The following is a 19575-nucleotide window of genomic DNA, read 5'->3' on the forward strand; positions in this document are numbered from 1 at the left end:
AGCAGAGGGGGTTAGGGACAAACCGGAGGCTGGAACCGGCTGAGCAGAGGCAGCAGGTGGGAGACTGGGGTGGTAAACAAATCGGATAAGTAGGGAGGTGTGAGGGCATGAAAGGATACCAAAACAAGTGCGAGGATCTTGAAATCAATCCATTCAGTAATTGGGAGCCAGTGGAGCCTGGCAAGGACTGGTGGGATGGGGGTACTGAGTTTTGTGCGGGTGACACAACTGGCTCCGCAGTTTTTCTAGCCAGGATTTGTTACAAAGTGAGACCACAACCACACACGCACACCCCACCACACCACACACACCACACCACACACACCACAAGTACACACTCCACCACACCACACACCACACCTACACCACATGTACACATCCCACCACACCACACCACACACACCACACCCCACCACACACACATCACATGTACGCCACACGTGCACCAACCCCCACCACATGTACACACCCCACCACATGTACACACCCCACCACACCACACGTACACCACACCCCACCATATCACACATACACACCCCACCACACACACACCACACATACACCACACCATACATACACCACACGTACACCACACCCCACCACACGTACACACACACCACATGTACACACACCTACACACCACGTACGCACACATCACACGTACGTACACACCACACCACACTTACACATACACCACACATACACACACACCACACACACATGTACACACTCACACCACATGTACACACTCACACCACATGTACACACACTCACACCACACCTACACACACACACCACACGTACACACACACAACACACATACACACCACACGTACACACACGCACCACACGCACACACACGCACCACACGCACACACACATGCACAGACACACACCACACGTGAGTACACGGACACACGCACTACACGCGCACACACACGCACCACGCGCGAGCACACGCGAGTACACACGTGCGTACACGCACCACATGTGCTTACACCCAACACATGTACCCACACGCACCACACGTACCCACACGCACCACACGTACCCACACAAACCACACGTACCCACACGCACCACAAGTACACACACACACCACACATACACACACACACCACACGTACACACACACCACACGTACACACACACCACACGTACACACACACCACACGTACACACACCACATGTACACATACACACACACCCCATATGTTTACACACACACCTACACACACAACACACGTACACACACACCACACACGTACACACACACACACCACACGCACACACACACACCATACGTACACACACCACACGTACACACACACCACACGTACACACACACACGTACACACACCGCACGTACCACACACAATGCACGTACACACAAACACCACACGTACACACACCACATGTACACATACACACACACCCCATATGTACACACACACACCTACACACACAACACACGTACACACACACCACACACGTACACACACACACCACACGCACACACACACCACACGTACACACACCACACGTACACACACACACCACACGTACACACACACACGTACACACACCGCACGTACACACACACAATGCACGTACACACAAACACCACACGCGCACACAAACTCCACACGTGCACACAAACACCACATGCGCACACACCACACATACACACACCACACGTACACACACATGTACACACACCATACGTACACACACACACCATACGTACACACACACCATACGTACACACACACACCATACGTACACACACACATACACCATACGCACAACATACAAACACACAACACACAAAAATAAACGCACAACATACATGCACACAAAATACATACCAGACATGCCACAAGTACACACATGCTACATAGACACACACACACCATGTACACACATATATTCACACACACCACATATAGACATACACATCACATACACATATGCACCACATACACACACACCACACACACATACACACCTAGGAACCACATACATACACAACATACACTTAGTATACACATACACATACAACATGCACACTGTAGACCTACACACAATGTACACAGAATGTATGCACGCACAATATACACACAATATTTGTGCACAATATCAAACAACATACACATTATACACACAACATACACACACAATACACACACAGTATGCACACACCCACACATGCAACATACACACACATGTGCACGCACAACATACACACACACAAAATACATACCAGACACGCCACAAGTACACACATGCTACATAGACACACACACACCATGTACACACATATATTCACACACACCACATATAGACATACACACCACATACACATATGCACCACATACACACACACCACACACACATACACACCTAGGAACCACATACATACACAACATACACCCACTGACACATCACATATTCTTATACAACACATACACACATATCACATATACAACAACAAAATTACATTGGTATAGCATCTTTCATGTCAGGAGGACATCCCAAGGTGCTGGTTATTTAGTGTTTCGGATCCGAGCTAGGGGTTGGGATTGGGGAGAGGGGAGGGCGAGGGGGAAGCAGGGTGATCGAAAGAACGAATGAAGAGGAGGGTCTTGAGATGAATCTTGAAGGAGGCAAGGGAGGGGCATGGCGGAGGGCCTGCGGGATGGAGTTCCAGAGGGTGGGGGCAGAGTGGCTGAAGGCGTACTTGCCAATGGTGGGGCGGGCGAGGTGGGGGACATGAAGCAGGCTGGAGCCCACTGAGCGGAGGGAGTAGGCAGAATGGTAGGGGTTTAGGAGGTCCCAGAGATAGGGGAGAGCAAGGCCATGGAGGGCTTTGAAGGTGAGGACCAGGATTTTGAACTGTATGATGGGAAGCCAGTGGAGTCGAGCGAGGATGGGGGGTAATAAATAGGGTGATGAAGCCTGGAGGACACAGGCTGCAGCGTTCTGGATGATCTGCAGCCTATGAAGGGAGTAGTTGGGGAGGCCAACAAGAAAGGAGTTTGCTTAGACAAGTCTGGATGTTATGAATGCGTGTATGAGGGTTTCGGTGGCCTACGGTCTGAGACAGTGGCGGAGCCGGGCGATGTTGCAGAAGTGGAGGAAAGCAGAGCGGATCATGGCACGGATGTGAGATAGAAAGGATAGTTGAGGGTCAAACAAGTCCCCAAGGTTCCGGACTGGCTTAGCAGGATGGAGTGTGCGACCATGGCTGGTGATGCTGTCAGCGCCTGAGGTGTGGAGGCGCTGATGGGAGCCGATCAGGAGAGCCTCGGTCCTACACATTTAGGCACCACATACACACACACGCGTGCATCACACACACACACGCACACATCACATACACACCACGCACGCACGCACACACCACACACACACACCACACGCACCACACACACACGTGCACGCGTACACACACGCGCGCGCGCACGCACGCACACACCACACGCGCACACCACACGCGCACACCACACGCGCACACACCACACGCGCACAACACACGCGCACACAACACACGCGCACACAACACACGCGCACACGCACATGTACGCACACCACACGCACGCACACCACACGCACGCACACCACACGCATGCACACCACACGCAAACCACACGCACGCACACCACACGCACGCACAACCGCACGCACACCACACGCACGCACACCGCACGCACACCACACGCACGCACACCACACGCACGCACACCACACGCATGCACACCGCACGCACACCACACGCACACACACCACACGCACGTACCACACACACGCACACACACCACATGCACACACACCACATGCACACACACCACATGCACACAAAAGCACATGCACACGTACTCGCGCACAACACACACACACCACATATACAGATAAGCTACATACACTTACACAAACCACATACACAAGCCACATACACACACACAAGTCACACATACACACACACACACAAGTCACACACACACACAGACACATACAAACCACACAGGCACATACAAACCACACAGGCACGCACACGAGCCACGTACACAAGCCACATACACACACAAGCAACACACGCACGCAACACACACACACACCACATGTACACACACACACACAAACCACATACACACACCACATACACAGGCATCACTGGGTTATCTCTGGGTTATCACAGTTACTGCACTTTACGGGTTATCCCAGGGTTATCATGGATTACACTCACCACCGAAGAAGTTCTTGACCTTGAGGTAGGCCACACTGAGCCGTAACACAGAGAGCTTGTCCAGCCGGCCGCGCACATCCTCGTTGAAGGGCAGCAGACCGGTCAGCTTGTCCAGCTCGCAGTTCAGCCGGTCCCGGTGCCGCTTGGACGGGTTTGACTTGATGGCATCCACAGGCCGGAGCTTCGGGCTGTTATATTTTCGTGAAATAAAAGGCAGGAAAGAGGAAGAGAAAGTAAAGAGTAAAAGTGTCACAGAGAGAAAGGAGTGCGTCAATTTCCCACAAATTCATTTCGTCCACAAAACACAGTCACTCCACTTTACAGAAAAATCCTGCAAAGTACTTTTGAGACATCTGAACGACACGACAAAGTGTCACATCAAACCCAAAGATTATCTAATTCATTTCATTATTGAATGTCGCACAAAAGACAAGTCATTCCACTTTACAGTGTATCCCGTGAAGCGCTTTGAGATATCTCTGTGACCGCCATCAGCGCTGTGTCAAAGGTACGGATTATTGTTATTGATTGGAGTAAATCTGACCCCTCCGCAGTGCAGTGTCACTGACACCTCATCTCAGCAAAACTTCTCACCTCTTCTGCACCGGTTTCTTTCGCTTTTTCACGGCGTAAGTCCCCGCGGAGCTCAGCATTATGCACAAACCCGGGTCCGCGGCATCTCTCCGTCTCTGTGTCTGTCTCTCTGTCTCTGTGTCTCTGTGTCTGTCTCTGTGTCTCTGTCTCTGTCGAGTTTGGAGTCACCAAAACACCACCATCTCCCCTTCAGATCAGCGGCCCCGGGACAGCGGGACAGGAGCGCCCGATCCACTCGCCAACTCCATCCCGGTGTTCAATCCCCCAAATTCCAGCAATTTTGAAACCAAAAGCGCAGCAAAGATTCCGCAAGTCCTGGACTACTGCGATCTGATCACTGAGCGATCTCTCTCTCTCTCTCTCTCTCCAGAAAATCCCCCCTTTGCTCCTGTTTTAATCCATCTCTGAGCCTCCGGCAGGAAAGAGGTCCTCTGTCCCTCCGCGGCCACACAAACAGCTCTCACACCACAGTCTGTCCCGATCTCTCACCCTCAAATCTCTCTCTCTCTCTGATCTCCACACCCCCCCCCTTTCTCTCTCTCTCTGATCTCCACCCCTCTCCCTCCCTCTCTCTGATCTCCACCCCCTCTCTCTCTCTCTGATCTCCACCCCCACCCCTCTCTCTCTCTCTCTGATCTCCACCCCCACCCCTCTCTCTCTCTCTGATCTCCACCCCCACCCCTCTCTCTCTCCCTGATCTCCACGCCTCTCCCTCTCTCTCTCTCTCTCTGATCTCCACCCCTCTCCCTCTCTCTCTCTCTCTCTCCCTGATCTCCACCCCCCTCTCTCTCTCTCTGATCTCCACCCCACCCCCCTTCTCTCTCTCTCTCTGATCTCCCCCCCCCCCCTTCTCTCTCTCTCTCTGATCTCCACCCCTCTCCCTCCCTCTCTCTCTCTCTCTGATCTCCACCCCCCTCTCTCTCTCTCTCTGATCTCCACCCCTCTCCCTCTCTCTCTCTCTCTCTCCCTGATCTCCACCCCCCTCTCTCTCTCTCTGATCTCCACCCCACCCCCCTTCTCTCTCTCTCTCTGATCTCCACCCCCCCCTTCTCTCTCTCTCTCTGATCTCCACCCCCCCCCTTCTCTCTCTCTGATCTCCACCCCTCTCCCTCCCTCTCTCTTTCTCTCTGATCTCCACCCCCCTCTCTCTCTCTCTGATCTCCACCCCTCTCCCTCTCTCTCTCTGGAGCCCTGCACTGGGCTCAGCCCAACTCGCCTCATGTTATTGGCTACAACTCACATAACTCCCGGAAAACAACCCACAGCCCAACCCTTCCCTTAAGGTGGATCCCAAACCACTCGAGAGAAAGAGATGCACAACACTCACTCACATACACACAATCAAATACACACAAAATCCCTCACTCTTCCATCATATACTCAATCACATACAAACTCACTCACATAAGCACTGGTTCACTCAATCACATACACACTTCCTCATCGGACCAGGCGGCCAGAACCTCAGGTTAACATCTCATCTGAAGGACAGCATTTCAGAAACTGCAACACCCCTCCCTCCCCCCCCAGCACTGAGTCGGAGTGTTACTGAGCCAGTCTGGAAACCTTGGCATCTTGTTTGACCCTCAACTATCCTTTCTACCCCACAGTCATGCCATGACCCACTCTGCCTTCCCCCACAACAACAAAAACAACAAAATTACATTTGTATAGACCTCCACAATATCGCCCGGTTCCGCCGCTGTCTCAGACCGCAGACCACCGAAACTCTCATACATGCATTCATACCTTGACTTGCTTCATAGCTTGACTATGCAAACTCCTTGCTTGTCGATCTCCCCAACTCCTCCCTCCATAGGTTGCAGATCATCCAGAACTCTGCAGCCCATGTCCTCTCTCGTGCCAGGCTCCGTAACCCTATCACTCCCATCCTCACCCAACTCCACTGGCTTCCCATCACACAGAGGATACAGTTCAAGTTCCTGCTCCTCAAAACCCTCCATGGCCTTGTTCCCCACTACCACTGCGACCTCCTAACCCCTTGACAACCTGGCTGCTCCCTCTACTCAGCTGGCTCCAGCCTACTTCATGTCCCCTCTCGCTTGCCCCACCATTGGTGGGGGGGCTATCAGCCAATCTGTCCCCACCCTCTGGAACTCCATTTCGCAGTCCCTCCACCTCGCTCCTCCCTTGCCTCCTTCAAGACCAACCTCAAGACCCTCCTCTTCAACCTTGCTTTTGAACATCCTCCTTCGCCCCTTGTTCTCCACCCTCCCCAATCTCAACCCCCAGCTCGGGTCCGAAACAATGATTGTCCAGTGCCTTGGGATGTCCTCCCGACGTGAAAGGTGCTATATAAATGTAATTTTGTTGTTTATGTTGTTGTTTCCCGTAGCTCGTCCAGCTAGGACCACCCTACCCCTTACGGCTTTCGCTTACAGGATTAACAGGAGTTAAGTGGGATGACTCCCTGACCCCAGTGAATGGTTTGCCCTTGCTCCTGCCGAACAAGGCTGGCTGCCATCAGCAGTGTCCTGGAATATTGCATACCTGCCTGGTTCAGGAACCGGACTACTGAGACTGCTACAGAGGGCATGTCACCTTGGAGCCAGTTCAGTTCCAAGGAGACCCCGCTTCCCTCCCCCACAAGGAGGATCTTAGACTACGTGTGCGCTTCCAACAATAAACAAACCACAGACACCAGTGAAAGTGATTGTTTTATTATTAAAGTGAACCCACACAACGGATCTGATGTGACCATAGACAAACAGGCAATGATTTAGCATCAGAAGAGGGAAGATGAATGATTTAATTTTTATTTTAGTTTTGGTGGGTATAAGCAGTCCTACCTGCAATCGTTCAAATGTGACTAGAGTCCAATGCTATGTGTTGTCAGCCAATGGCTCAGTCAATCGCCCTCTCATCTTCAAGTTAGAAGTTTGTGGGTTTAAGCCCCACATAGGGACAGTCTAGGCTGGCACTCCACTGCTGTGCTGGAGGAGAGTGGCATTGTCAGAGTTGCCATCTTTTGGATGAGACCTTAAACCGAGATCCCATCTGTCTTTTCAGGTGGATATTAAAGATGCTATTGCACCATTCGAAAAGAGAAGGGGATTTCTCTCTCCCGATGTCCTGGTCAACAATCACCCAAATAAAAATTCTGTCACTCACTCCACGGCTGTTTGAGGGACATTGCTGTGTGGAAAACTGGCTGTTGCGTTTTGCCCCACAAAATACACTTAACAGTATATTCTTTGAAGCGCTTTATGACATCTCAACGACGTGATAAGGTGTTTTATCAGCTGCAAGGATAATTATTATTATTACTTGCAGTGAGTTGGCGAAAGGCATCAAATGACCTCCCACCCCCAAACCCAGGCGACCTTGACCCCAATCCCCAATCTGTGAAGGTGAGCAACCATTTGAAGCAGGAGGGTTGTGTGTATAAAATCAAATCGGCCATTCTCAAATTATCTCGGGAGATACTGTCAGATGCGGTGTCAATGGAGAAAGCTGAATGAACTGAGGCCATTCATAAAACCAGGTCCATTCTGGGGTTTGTGGTTGGTCCACCTTAAGTGGGTATGTGTCAGCTCTGGAGACAGAAAGTCAGGCCCAGGTTGATGGATGATCCTGGGCTGTCCTATTACTGGAATTGTGAGCCCAGTGAATCATGCTGTCAAGAGACAGTGAGGAGACAGCAACAGGCAACAAATGCATTACTTTCTGAGTTAGTCTGTAACCTGCTACATCAATGTGATTGCTGATCACAAGCTCACATGGCAGATTCGAAATGTAGAAGCCCCCTTCAGCCCATCCGATCTCGTCCCTCCAGAAAGCCCAGCCTACCTCCCACCCCCATCACATCAAACTGCTTTTTAAATGAGTCTCAGTGTCCTGGCCTCAACCATCCTTCCTAGTAACCCTGTTCCAATAGTTGATTACTCTTTCTCTCTCTCATCAAGAGCTCTCTGGAAACCTCTGAATTCCCACTTTCATCCCTGTCCCTCCCAATTACACTTGTTTTTTAAAAAATCTCATCCAATTTTCTCTACTCTCCTCAAGGGGCTGACTTGCACTGGGGTCTCATTCTCTAAACCCCACACCCCCAGTCTCCAATCTTTGTTCTGATCTATCGCTGATCTCAATCAGAGTAGAACTGACTTCAGTGTCCCCTGAGATGGGGGAGGCTATCAGCCAGGGTAACCCTCTCCTGATCGCTGGGAGGTGAGTGGATGGAGTCTCAAGTCAGCGGGTGGTCGGAATTTGACCAACGTCTGGCTGACAGGTGTTAGACCCTCTGCCCCACTCCTGTCACTGCAGGGCCCCTGTTCCCCCCACCCCATCCCACCCACCAACCCAGTCTGGACATTTAAACAAATATGTGTTCTGTTATTTCCCCCAACTGGGGGACAAAACTGGCACAACTTAACTGAAACAACCAGTGTTACAGAGTCACATGACAGGAAGGGCAATGTGTTACCAGGAAGCCATTTGCCGTGCGCTGCTATATCTCAGTGTTCAAATCTGTTTCAGGAAGTTGGGAGGTTGTGACCTAATCAGTGGCTTCAGATAACATTCAGCTGATGATGATAATAATAATAATAATCCTTGCATTTGATATAGCGCCTTATCGAATCTTCGAGATGTCTCAAATATACAGAATATATTGTAAAGTGTATATTCTCTATTTTGGCAGCCAATTGCACACAGCAGTGTCCCACAAACAATCGTGGATTGAGTAACCAATTTTTTTAAGGAATCATTACCTCCGAAAAGCAATCTGCCAATCAACTAACAATCGGGTTCCTACTTACTGCTAGGTGAACAGAGGCTTGTGATGCAAGGAAACTTGTCCAACGTCTTGCCCTGCCAGGAATAAAACCCAGATTTCTCTTTTGCGAGCCGAATGCTCTGACCACTGAACTACAGCACTCACGGTGGCCTGGGGGTTACAACAACAACAAGATTGTTAGAGAGAGAGAGAGACACGTATGATTTGACAGCATATCCTGGTGCTCAAATTTGCACGCAAAGCTGAGATGGCGTGAGACAGGAGAAAGAGCAGTACAAGCGAGTATGACATTGAGACAGAACGATTAGAGGATTACATCCCCTGTGGGTGGTGTGTTCTTACAAACTGGCTTCTCTTGTTTATATTTAACCATTGCTTCTGTACAAAGTCTTCACAAAGTCCTGTTACCCTCCCCTGTGTGTTTCTTTCTTACAAAGAATTTTTATTTTCTCTTGCAGATGAGTTGAGTGTAACAATGCTCCTCACGCCATACAGTTTATGGAAGATGTCCATGGCAACGGATCATTTTCTGCCATGAAAATGATGGATGTTTAAATACAACAATAACTTGCACTTACAGAGTGCCCTCCACGCAGGGTAGTGTCTCAGAGCACTTAACAGTGGCGGAGCCTGACTCTGAGTTGAGGGGGAAGGGGGAGGTGGTCTTAAGCACGATCGAAGAGGAAGGTCTTCAGACAGGACTTGAAAAAGGGGAGAGAGGGGTCAAGGCGGCGGGATTGAGGGAGAGTGTTTCAGAGTTTCGGGGCCTAGTGGCTGAAAGCGCGACCTCCGATGGTGGGGCGGAGGGTTCAAGGAACGAGCAAGAGGCCGGTGCCAGTTGAGCGGGGGGGCCGGGTGGTGGATTGGGGAGTGAGGAGGTCGGAGAAGAAATACAGTTAAACATTTGTACTGAATAAAATTGAGTATTTGTAAATACAATTATCACTATTCGTCCACATGTTTCACATGTTGGACAGTGCGCTGTAGAGAAAAAAAGGGGGTAACAGGTGGACACCCAGCACACAGATAACTTGTTCCTTCGATTATCAGCATGGGTTCTGGCACTGTACGGGGAAACTGGCTGCCGCTTTGCCAGCTAGTATATAGTCACTACACCAGCCAACAATTCCCTGCAAAAAGTTTGGCGATGTCTCCACATGTGACTATAGCAGAATGATTATAATAATAACAATAATATTCTTTGCATTTTATGTCCTTTCATTTGATATAGCGCCTTATCACGTCATTGAGACATCTCAAACGCTTCACATTTTATACTAAAATCCTGTGAAGCGCTTTGAGACGTCTCACTGATGTGATAAAGCACTATAGCAAATGCAAGGAAATCAAATGCAAGGAATATTATTATTATAATGATTCTCCTGAGAGGCAAAGAGGCGCACAGCTGAGCCCGACTCAACTTCCCCTTCCTTGTGTGTGCACTTTACAGACTGGGGACCAATGGTCACTGGTATATGCATCCCACCTACACATGGAAATTTCCCTGTGTCTGAAATGGAATGTGCACTCTCCCCCTGGAGGGGTGCACCCTGCTTACCTAATTCCAGAGTGTATTAGGCGCAGGTTGGCAAGAGACAAGGTTTGGGGACCCCAGAGCCATACATTGGAGTATTGCAGACGCGCCTGCTCAGAGACATGGCTGAGTCACCAGGCCTGGATGTCGGGACCACCAAAGTGTAATAAAAGTAATAATCCTTGTGTTTGATATAGCTCTTTATCGGGTCCTTGACACTTCTTATAGCACTCACAGAATATACTGTAAAGTGGAGTGACTGTGTATTTTGTGGGCGAAACGCAGCAGCCAATTCCACACAGCAATGTCTCACAAGTAGTCGTGGATTGTATAGTGACCGAATTAATTTCTTTGAAGGGGTTATCACCCCCGGAAACTAATTCAGCTAACAACCGGGGGCCTACTTACTGCTGTGCAAACAGGAAGCTTTTCTAAGGAAAACTCGCCTGCCCGGGCATGGAATCGCAGGTTCGATGTAAAAGAAAGTAGTTTTGCAGCTCAGAGAGAAGCTCGTGGCTGATAGCGCTCATGATTTGTGAGTGATTGTGCGTCATCCAGCGGCTGAGAGAGGTACTGCACCAGAGAACTTCATGGAAATAACCTCCAACAATGTATATTTGATATAATGTTTTGTCCAAGCATTTCACTGAGTTTTTCTGTCGAGTATAAACTTTCTGATTTTATACTTTGTGGGCAAAACACAGCAGCCAATTTATGCAAAGCAATGTCCCACAAACAGCCATGGAGTGAGCGACAAATTTTACCTGGAGCGCTCCCCAACACTGAAAGAGAGAAACTCCTTCCACTTTTTGAATAGTGCTTCAGGATCTTTAACATCCACCTAGGCAGACAGACAGGAGCTAGGTTTAACATCTCTTGTGAAGGACGGCACTTCCGACAATGCTGAGGCGCGAACTGGCGAGCGCTACAAGAACTGTGAGACGTTGGAGAAGAGGAGACCGGTGGGGGAGCCGACCAACCTTGCCCTGTGCCAAAGATATGGCGAGGTCAGAGCTGCCAGAGCAGAGGCCTCAGATGAGCTAACAGTCAGTGATCGTCAAGGGACCGAGGGCTTGGTGTTCCAGGCGAGGAGGTTCCAAGCGCCGAGATGCCATTTTCAAAATCTCCAGCCTGGAACAATGGCCCAAACCATTTGTGTAATGTCACTTCTGCATGTTGTTTTTCAAACCCCCCCCCCCCCATCACAGGCTAAGTAGGAGTGGAGTCCTGTAGCTCAGTGGTTAGAGCACTCACTTTGCAAGTGAGAGACATGATTTCAATTCCAGGCAGGGCGAAACCTTGGGCAAGTTTCCTTACTCCACACAGAGCCTAATAATAATCCCTCCAAAAACCAAAAACAATAATAAATTGGTCATTTTCAATCTACAACTGTTTGTGGGACATTGCTGTGCGCAATTGGCTGCCGGGTTCGCCCACAAATATACAGTCAATTCACTTTACAGTGTGTTCTGTGAAGCGCTTTGGGACGTCCTCCCGACGTGAAAAGCGCTATATCAAATGCAAGGATTATTATTATTATTATTATAAGTATTCTTTTGTCATTTCGATTCACCTCTTCCCTGGCCTACACCTTTACCCCCCGTCCACCAATCACCTCGCTCTCTGGCTTTTGTCCAACAAAGCCATGAAACCATCCCCTCTGTGCTGCCCCCCATAGCCCCCACCATGTCCCACTAAACATCTTGTTCCCGGTCTCCAAGTGCATGTTTTGGCTGCTGCTCTGAGCAGATCCGCACCCCCACCCCGAAAATGTTCCCCCTTCTACTCCCCACTCTCCGCTATTCCCAATCAGTCCTTCTCTTCGAACGCCTTCATTGCCTTGTCTCTCTCTCCTAGAGCCCATCACTGCCTCCCTCTGCTCCAGCTTGGGCATCCTCTGCCAGGCCCATCGTGGCTCTCGGTGATGGTTTTCCCAAAGCAGCCACCCCAACTGCCCCATTGCCCACTCTCCCTGACACAGCCACCTACCCCACCACCGAAAGGCAAACCCCTTTCCCTCATCCACATCCTTCCCTCAAACTCCTCCACAACCTCCACCCACAGATGGCACAAATTCGGCCTCACAATCCACTGCCAGCTGTGGCTCGAGGATCTCCGCAATGACCACCTCTCCCACACTCAGGCTGAAACTGCCTTTTACGTCAAAACCACTTTGGAGACCAAAAACAATCCAAAGGCACTGTTTGGCACCATCCATCACCTCCTCCACACATACCCCCAAGCTGCCTCCACCCTCACCACTAACACCAAGTTCGAAGAGGTCCTAGACTTCTTCATGTCAAAGACTGAAAAGATCTGCTTGAGTGCAGCCTCCTCCCCTACGTCCCCTTCCACACCCCACAGACTATCTCCACCACCCTCTCATTCCACCACGGCCACTACCACTTCCCCCTCCCTAAACTCCTTTGCTCCGATTACTCCCATGTCCATCTCAACCACTATCTCCCAAATGAAGCCCACTACCTGCTGCCTCGAACCCTCCCCACCCAGCTGCTAGTCACCCAACTCCCCCTCCTTTCCCCGCTGCTGGTCGACACAGTCAACCAGTCGCTCTCCTCAGTTCGTGATCCACTCCTGCTTAAAACCTCTATCCCCTCCTTAAAAAAACCTACCCTTGCCCCCTCCAACCTCATTAATTACCGGCCCATTTCCAACCTGCCCTTCCTCGACAAAACTCTGTACGCCTGAGCTCCATCCTTGGCCCAATTGTCTTCCTCATCGATATGCTACCTCTTGGCGATGTGATCGACACACATGGGGTAAACTTCCACATTTATGCAGATGATACACAAATCTATTTCTCCTCCAGCCACTACTCCCTGAAACTCTAGAACACTGTTCTTCTATCTCTCCACCTTCCTTCCCCATCTTCCGGTTGCGCCTGAAGACCTTCCTATTCGCCCATGCATATGGTCACTTCCCCTTCTCCCCAGCTTGGCGTCGTGCTCCGCCACTGTCAAGTGCTCTGGGACGCTACCCTGCGTGAGGGACGCTATATAAATGCAAGTTGTTGTTGCTTAACATGCACGGTTTAGCATGTGTGTGTGTGTGTTTAATTATGTGTGTGTGGGGTTAGAGGGGAAGATATGGGTGTGGTGTAGGCATGTGTGTGGGGATTATGTGTGTATGTGGGGAGGTAAGGGTATGTGCTTGTGGGTGTATGTGTGGAGTTGTATGTATGGGCATGTGATTTGTGTGTGTGGGGTAGTGTGTTGGTGTCTGATTTGCGTGGGCAAGTGTGTGGGGGGTATGAGTGGAGGGGGAGGTGTGTGTGTTATTATCATATAGGATAACACTTTTTTAATCAGCTGGGTGTCTGATACATCCGAAAACGCATTGCCATGCTTAAGAATATCCAAACCAAACTGAGAATTCTAGGCATCCCATCTACACATAGAAATTTTCGTGTCCGGAATGGAATGCTCTCTTTCCAGAGGGACGCACCCTGTTTATCTAATTCCGGAGAGTTTTAGGTGCAGGTTGGCAAGAACCAAGACTTGGGAGACCCCAGAGTCAGCATTGGGGTAGCTGCTGGAGTCTAACCACAGTCACTACACTTTACAGTGAAGCGTTTTGAGATGTGAAAGATGCAGTATCAAATGTAAGGATTATTATTATTATTGATTCTTATAAGCAGACTCATATTAAAACGAAACTTATTAAAACAGGGAAGAACTGTGTGTGAGATCGAATGGAAGGATTATACAGCAATAATAATAATCCTTGCATTTGATATAGCGTCTTATCAAATTGTTGAGGTGTCTCAGACCACTGCACAGAATATACTGCAAAATGAATTGACTGTATATTTTGTGGGCAATTGGCTGCCGCGTTTCACCCACAAATATACAGTCAATTCACTTTAGAGTATATTCTGTGAAGCGTTTTGAGATGTCTAGAAGACATGAAAAGGCGCTATATCAAAAGCAATTATTATTTATTATTAGTATCAATAAAGTGAAAAAATGTAGGTTGCTAGTAAATTGTACCTCAATAGCACCAATCAAGGCCCCAACATTTTCTGCAATTGTGCAAATTTCCCCACAAATTTGGTCAAATATTTCCACACTTTTCTATTGGCCAAGGCAATGACCCATAAACAATCATGGAGTGAGTACCCATTTATTTGAGGGATTGTTGGCCAGGACACCAGGAGAAACTCCCTTCTCTTTTTGAACAGTGCCACAGGATCTTGAAACCATAACCTTCTGACTCAGAAGCAAGAGTCTTACTACTGAGCCAGGCTGGCACACAAACAGATAATGTAGACATTTCTTGGGAAAAGTCAGGAGACAGGATTAAATGGAGAGCTCTTTCAGAGAGCCAGCACCAGCATGATGAGTCGAATGGCTTCCTTTTGTCCTGGCTCAGTGTGAAAATCCACAGAATACGTGTTTGTAGGTTGTGGGGGGAGGTTAGTGAGCTGAGTCTAACCCGACATCGACACACAATACAGTATAATTTACATTCACACAGCACCCTTTAGGTCAGGGGATTTCTCAAAGCACTTCACACTGCTGGCTGGGCACCTGAGCCGGGGGGTGGGAACCAGGGGGTCGAGTGGGGTGGGGAAAGATGACCCAAAGCACAATCAAAGAGGTACGTTCTGAGATAGACCTTGAAAGCGGAGAGAGAGGGAGCCAGAGGAACTCCAGACACAGGGTGGACGAGGATCGAGGAATCTGGGCTGATTTTTCCCCTCCCTAACCCAGTACACTGCGATTGATTGAAGCCCGAGAGATCAGCTAACTCAGCACAGGTGAAACACTGGCCATGGAGTAACAATATTTATTCCTTAGATGCATTTAGTCAACCTGGCTCAGTGGTAACACTCTCACCTCTGAAGGTTGTGGGTTCAAGCCCAAATCGGGACTTTGAATCACGTAGTCTAAGCTGACACTACACGCAATGCTGGGAGTGTGTTTCATTGTTGAAGGTGCCATCCTTTAGATGAAATGTTAAACTGAGGTCTCAGCTGCCTGTTCAGGTGGATGTTAACGATCCCATGGCACTATTCGAAAAGAGAAGGGAATTTCTCTCACCCAGTGTCCTGGCCAACAATCCCCCAAATAAAATTGGTCACTAACTCCATGGCTGTTTGTGGGAAACTGCTGAGTGCAAACTGGTGCCGTGCTTCAGGCACAAAATACACAGTCACTACTCTTCACTGTGAAGCGCTTTGAGGCGTCTTGATGACGTGATAAATCACCATTTCATATGCAAGCATTATTATGACACAGCATATTTACATCATAGATATAACAATCCCCCCCCCCCACCCCCCAGCTCATCTCCCTGCTATAACAAACATTCCTGTTTTGACAAAGTATTGCTCAAGCTGTTGTGTATTGCTCAGTAAACATCGCACACCTCACTCATCTCTAATTCCAGCACGAGTTCTGTCAGGACTTGACACTGCGTTTTCCAATAAAAGCGGGCATTGTGCAGTGGAAGAAGAGGACCTCTATGCAGGCACATCTCGGCACCTAAAGGAGCCTTTGTCAAAAGAGCAGCTGATCATCTCTGTTATAATAATTATAATTATAATTCTTGAATTTAATGCAGGGCCAACGATGTTAAAAAGTCTCAAAGGCAATTGCTGTCAAAATGTAGGGACTGTGTATTTGTAAGTGAATGAGGCGGTCAATTTGCACACAGCAGTGCCTCTCAGAGAAGACCTTACAGAGGTGTACAACATTGTAAATGGGATTGAAAATGTAAACCCAGATCAATACTTTAGGATGCCCTAAGACAGTAGAACAAGAGGACACAGGTTTAGAGTTGTAAAGGATAATTTCAGGATAGAGACCAGGATGTTTTTCTTTACACAGAGAGTAATTATCAATTGGAACAGGGTTACCAGGAAGGGTGGTTGAGGCCAGGACTCATTTTAAAAAACAGCTCGACGCTGTGATGGGGAGGGGAGGCATGGGGGAATTGGTAGGATGAGAGGAGTATTCTGCATGAGATCAAAGGACTGAATGGCCTTCTTCATCCAAACCAATCTTATGATCTTGTGAACTCCATGTAACATTAAATGAGGATGAAGGAGCATAGTTCTTTCTAAATCAGGCTTAATCCCCATTCCTTTATTGAGAGTGCCACAAATAAATGAATGAAGGGATAAGATTTCTTGTGTTTTACAGAGGTTTTTTATACACTGTGTTCTACAGAAGATTGTTTATACTTACAGGGTAAAATAATAATAAATCTTGCACTTGATATAGCACCTTATCATGTCATTGAGACGTCTCAAAGCATTTTCACAGAACATGTTGTAAAGTGTATATTTTGTGGGCGAAACACAACAGCCAATTGCACATAGTCGTGAATTGAATGATAAAAATTTTTTAAGGGATTATTATCCCCGGAAAGGGGTCCACCAATTGATTAACAGCCGGGTACCTACTTACCGCTAGGTAAACATTGGTGTTTGGAGTAAGCAAAGTTGCTTAAGATTTTGCCCTGCCCAGGAATTGAACCCAGGTCTTGTGAGGCGAGTGCAATAACCAATACACTACAGGACTCCACAATCAATGACTGGAATAGGTTGCCAAGAAAGGTGGTTGAGGCCCAGACACTGGGATTCATTTAAAAAGCAGTTTATTGGGTGGATGGGTGGGTGGTCTGGAAACTTGTGATCAGGCGGGCTGTCAACTGATCTTGTGATCAATGTTCCACAAACAGCCATGATGGTTATATCTGGGGGATTGTTGGCCAGGACATCTGGAAAGAGAAACTCCCTTCTCCTTTCATGTAGGTCAATGAGATCTTCAGCATCCACCTGAACAGGCTGACAGGTGCTTGGTTCAAAGACAAAGTCTCGTCTGAATGAGGCACACTATCAATGTGGTGCTCCCCGTGTAGTGAGAGTGCTACTGCCTGAGCCTGGCTAACACCCACTGGTCTTAACTTATTCTTAACCAGAGCCTCAAGACTGTGGATTTTAACGTCCACCTTTACAGGCAAATGGGTGCTAACGTATGGAAACATAGAAAACAGGAGAAGGCTATTCATCCCCTCGAGCCTGTTCTTCCATTTATAAGACCATGGCTGATCTGTACCTCAAGTCCAGTTACAGTACAGTAAAGACAGGTGTGGCAGAGAGAAAGGTTTCAGGAGTTACAATCACATATAATTTTTTCTTCCATTTTTCCCCCCTCCCCTTTTTTGAGGGTTTCTTACGTTTTACCAGATGTTTTCCAGATTGTGTCCTTGCGACTTCCTCAAAGAGCAATCCTGTCAGTTCCATTTACCTGCCCTTTTGCCAGAGCTCTGTAGTTGACTCCTTTTTTGAAAGCTAATACAACAACAACAACAAGATTTTATTCATAGAGCGCCTTTCACGTCGAGAGGACGTCCCAAGGCGCTGGACAGTTGGGTCGGGACTCGAGCAGGGGGGAAATGGTCAGGGTGAGGGGAGGGAAGGGAGGGAGCGAGGAGGGGGTAGAGAGTCGAGAGGGGAGCTGAAGGCACGGTCGAAGAGAAAGGTCTTGAGACCGGCCTTGAAGGAGGAAAGGGAGGAAGCGGCGAAAGCACTGGGGGATAGAGTTCCAGAGCCTAAGGGCTGAGAGGCTGAAGGCCCGGCCACCGATGGTAGGGCAGTTGGGGCGGGGGATGTGGAGCAGACCGGAGCCAGAGGAACGGAGGGTACGGGCAGGTAAGTAGGGGGATAGTAGGTCGGAGAGGTAGGGGGGAGCAAGGCCGTGAATGGCCTTGTAGGTGAGAATGAGGATCTTGAATTCGATCCTCTGGGGGATGGGGAGCCAGTGGAGGCGAGCGAGGGTGGGAGTGATGTGGTCCCGAAGCCTGGTGCGGGACAGTACACGAGCTGCAGAGTTCTGAATGACCTGCAGCTTGTGGAGGGAGGTGCCGGGAAGGCCGGCGAGGAGAGAGTCCCCATAGTCCAGCCTTGAGGTGATAAAGGCGTGGACCAGGGTTTCAGCAGCGTGAGGGGTGAGGTAGTGCCGTAGTCTGGCAATGTTCTGGAGGTGGTGGAAGGCGGTGCCAGTTGTGGCGCGGATATGAGGTAGAAAGGACAGCTCAGGGTCGAATAGAACACCGAGGTTCCTGACTGGCTTTGAGAGGTGGAGAGTGCATCCTTGGATGCTGATGCTGTCAGCGCCTGAGGTGCGGAGGCGCTGACGTGAGCCAATCAGGAGGGCCTCAGTTTTACGCACGTTGAGCTGAAGAAAGTTGTCTCTCGTCCAGGACTCGATGTCGGACAGGCAGCTGTCAGGACATCGGTGGTCGTGGAGTTGAGAGTAGAGGAGGAAAGGTAGAGTTGGGTGTCATCCGCATACATGTGGAAGTTAACCCCATGTCTGCGGATGATGTCACCAAGGGGGAGCATATAGAGGGTGAAGAGGAGGGGACCGAGGACAGAGTCCTGAGGGACACCGCACGAGACAGTGCGGGGGCTGG

At 49.2% G+C, this 19575-nt stretch overlaps 1 protein-coding gene across 1 annotated transcript in view; it reads right to left on the reverse strand.

Annotated features, from left to right (window-relative positions):
* LOC103191164 (aryl hydrocarbon receptor) overlaps nucleotides 1-5374 on the reverse strand; it is a 49311-nt gene extending 43937 nt beyond the window's left edge. The window contains exons 1-2 of the mRNA XM_042336302.1: nucleotides 4841-5374; nucleotides 4247-4434 (exon numbers count right to left, since the gene is read on the reverse strand). Coding sequence (XP_042192236.1) covers nucleotides 4247-4434; nucleotides 4841-4899 — 247 coding nt within the window. The 5' untranslated portion in view covers nucleotides 4900-5374. The remainder of the gene's footprint in view (nucleotides 1-4246; nucleotides 4435-4840) is intronic.
* Nucleotides 5375-19575: the final 14201 nt, after the last annotated feature.

This window comes from Callorhinchus milii, unplaced genomic scaffold (assembly GCF_018977255.1).
Source record: "Callorhinchus milii isolate IMCB2004 unplaced genomic scaffold, IMCB_Cmil_1.0 Scaffold6, whole genome shotgun sequence".
In the NCBI taxonomy this organism is placed as follows: Eukaryota; Metazoa; Chordata; class Chondrichthyes; order Chimaeriformes; family Callorhinchidae; genus Callorhinchus; species Callorhinchus milii.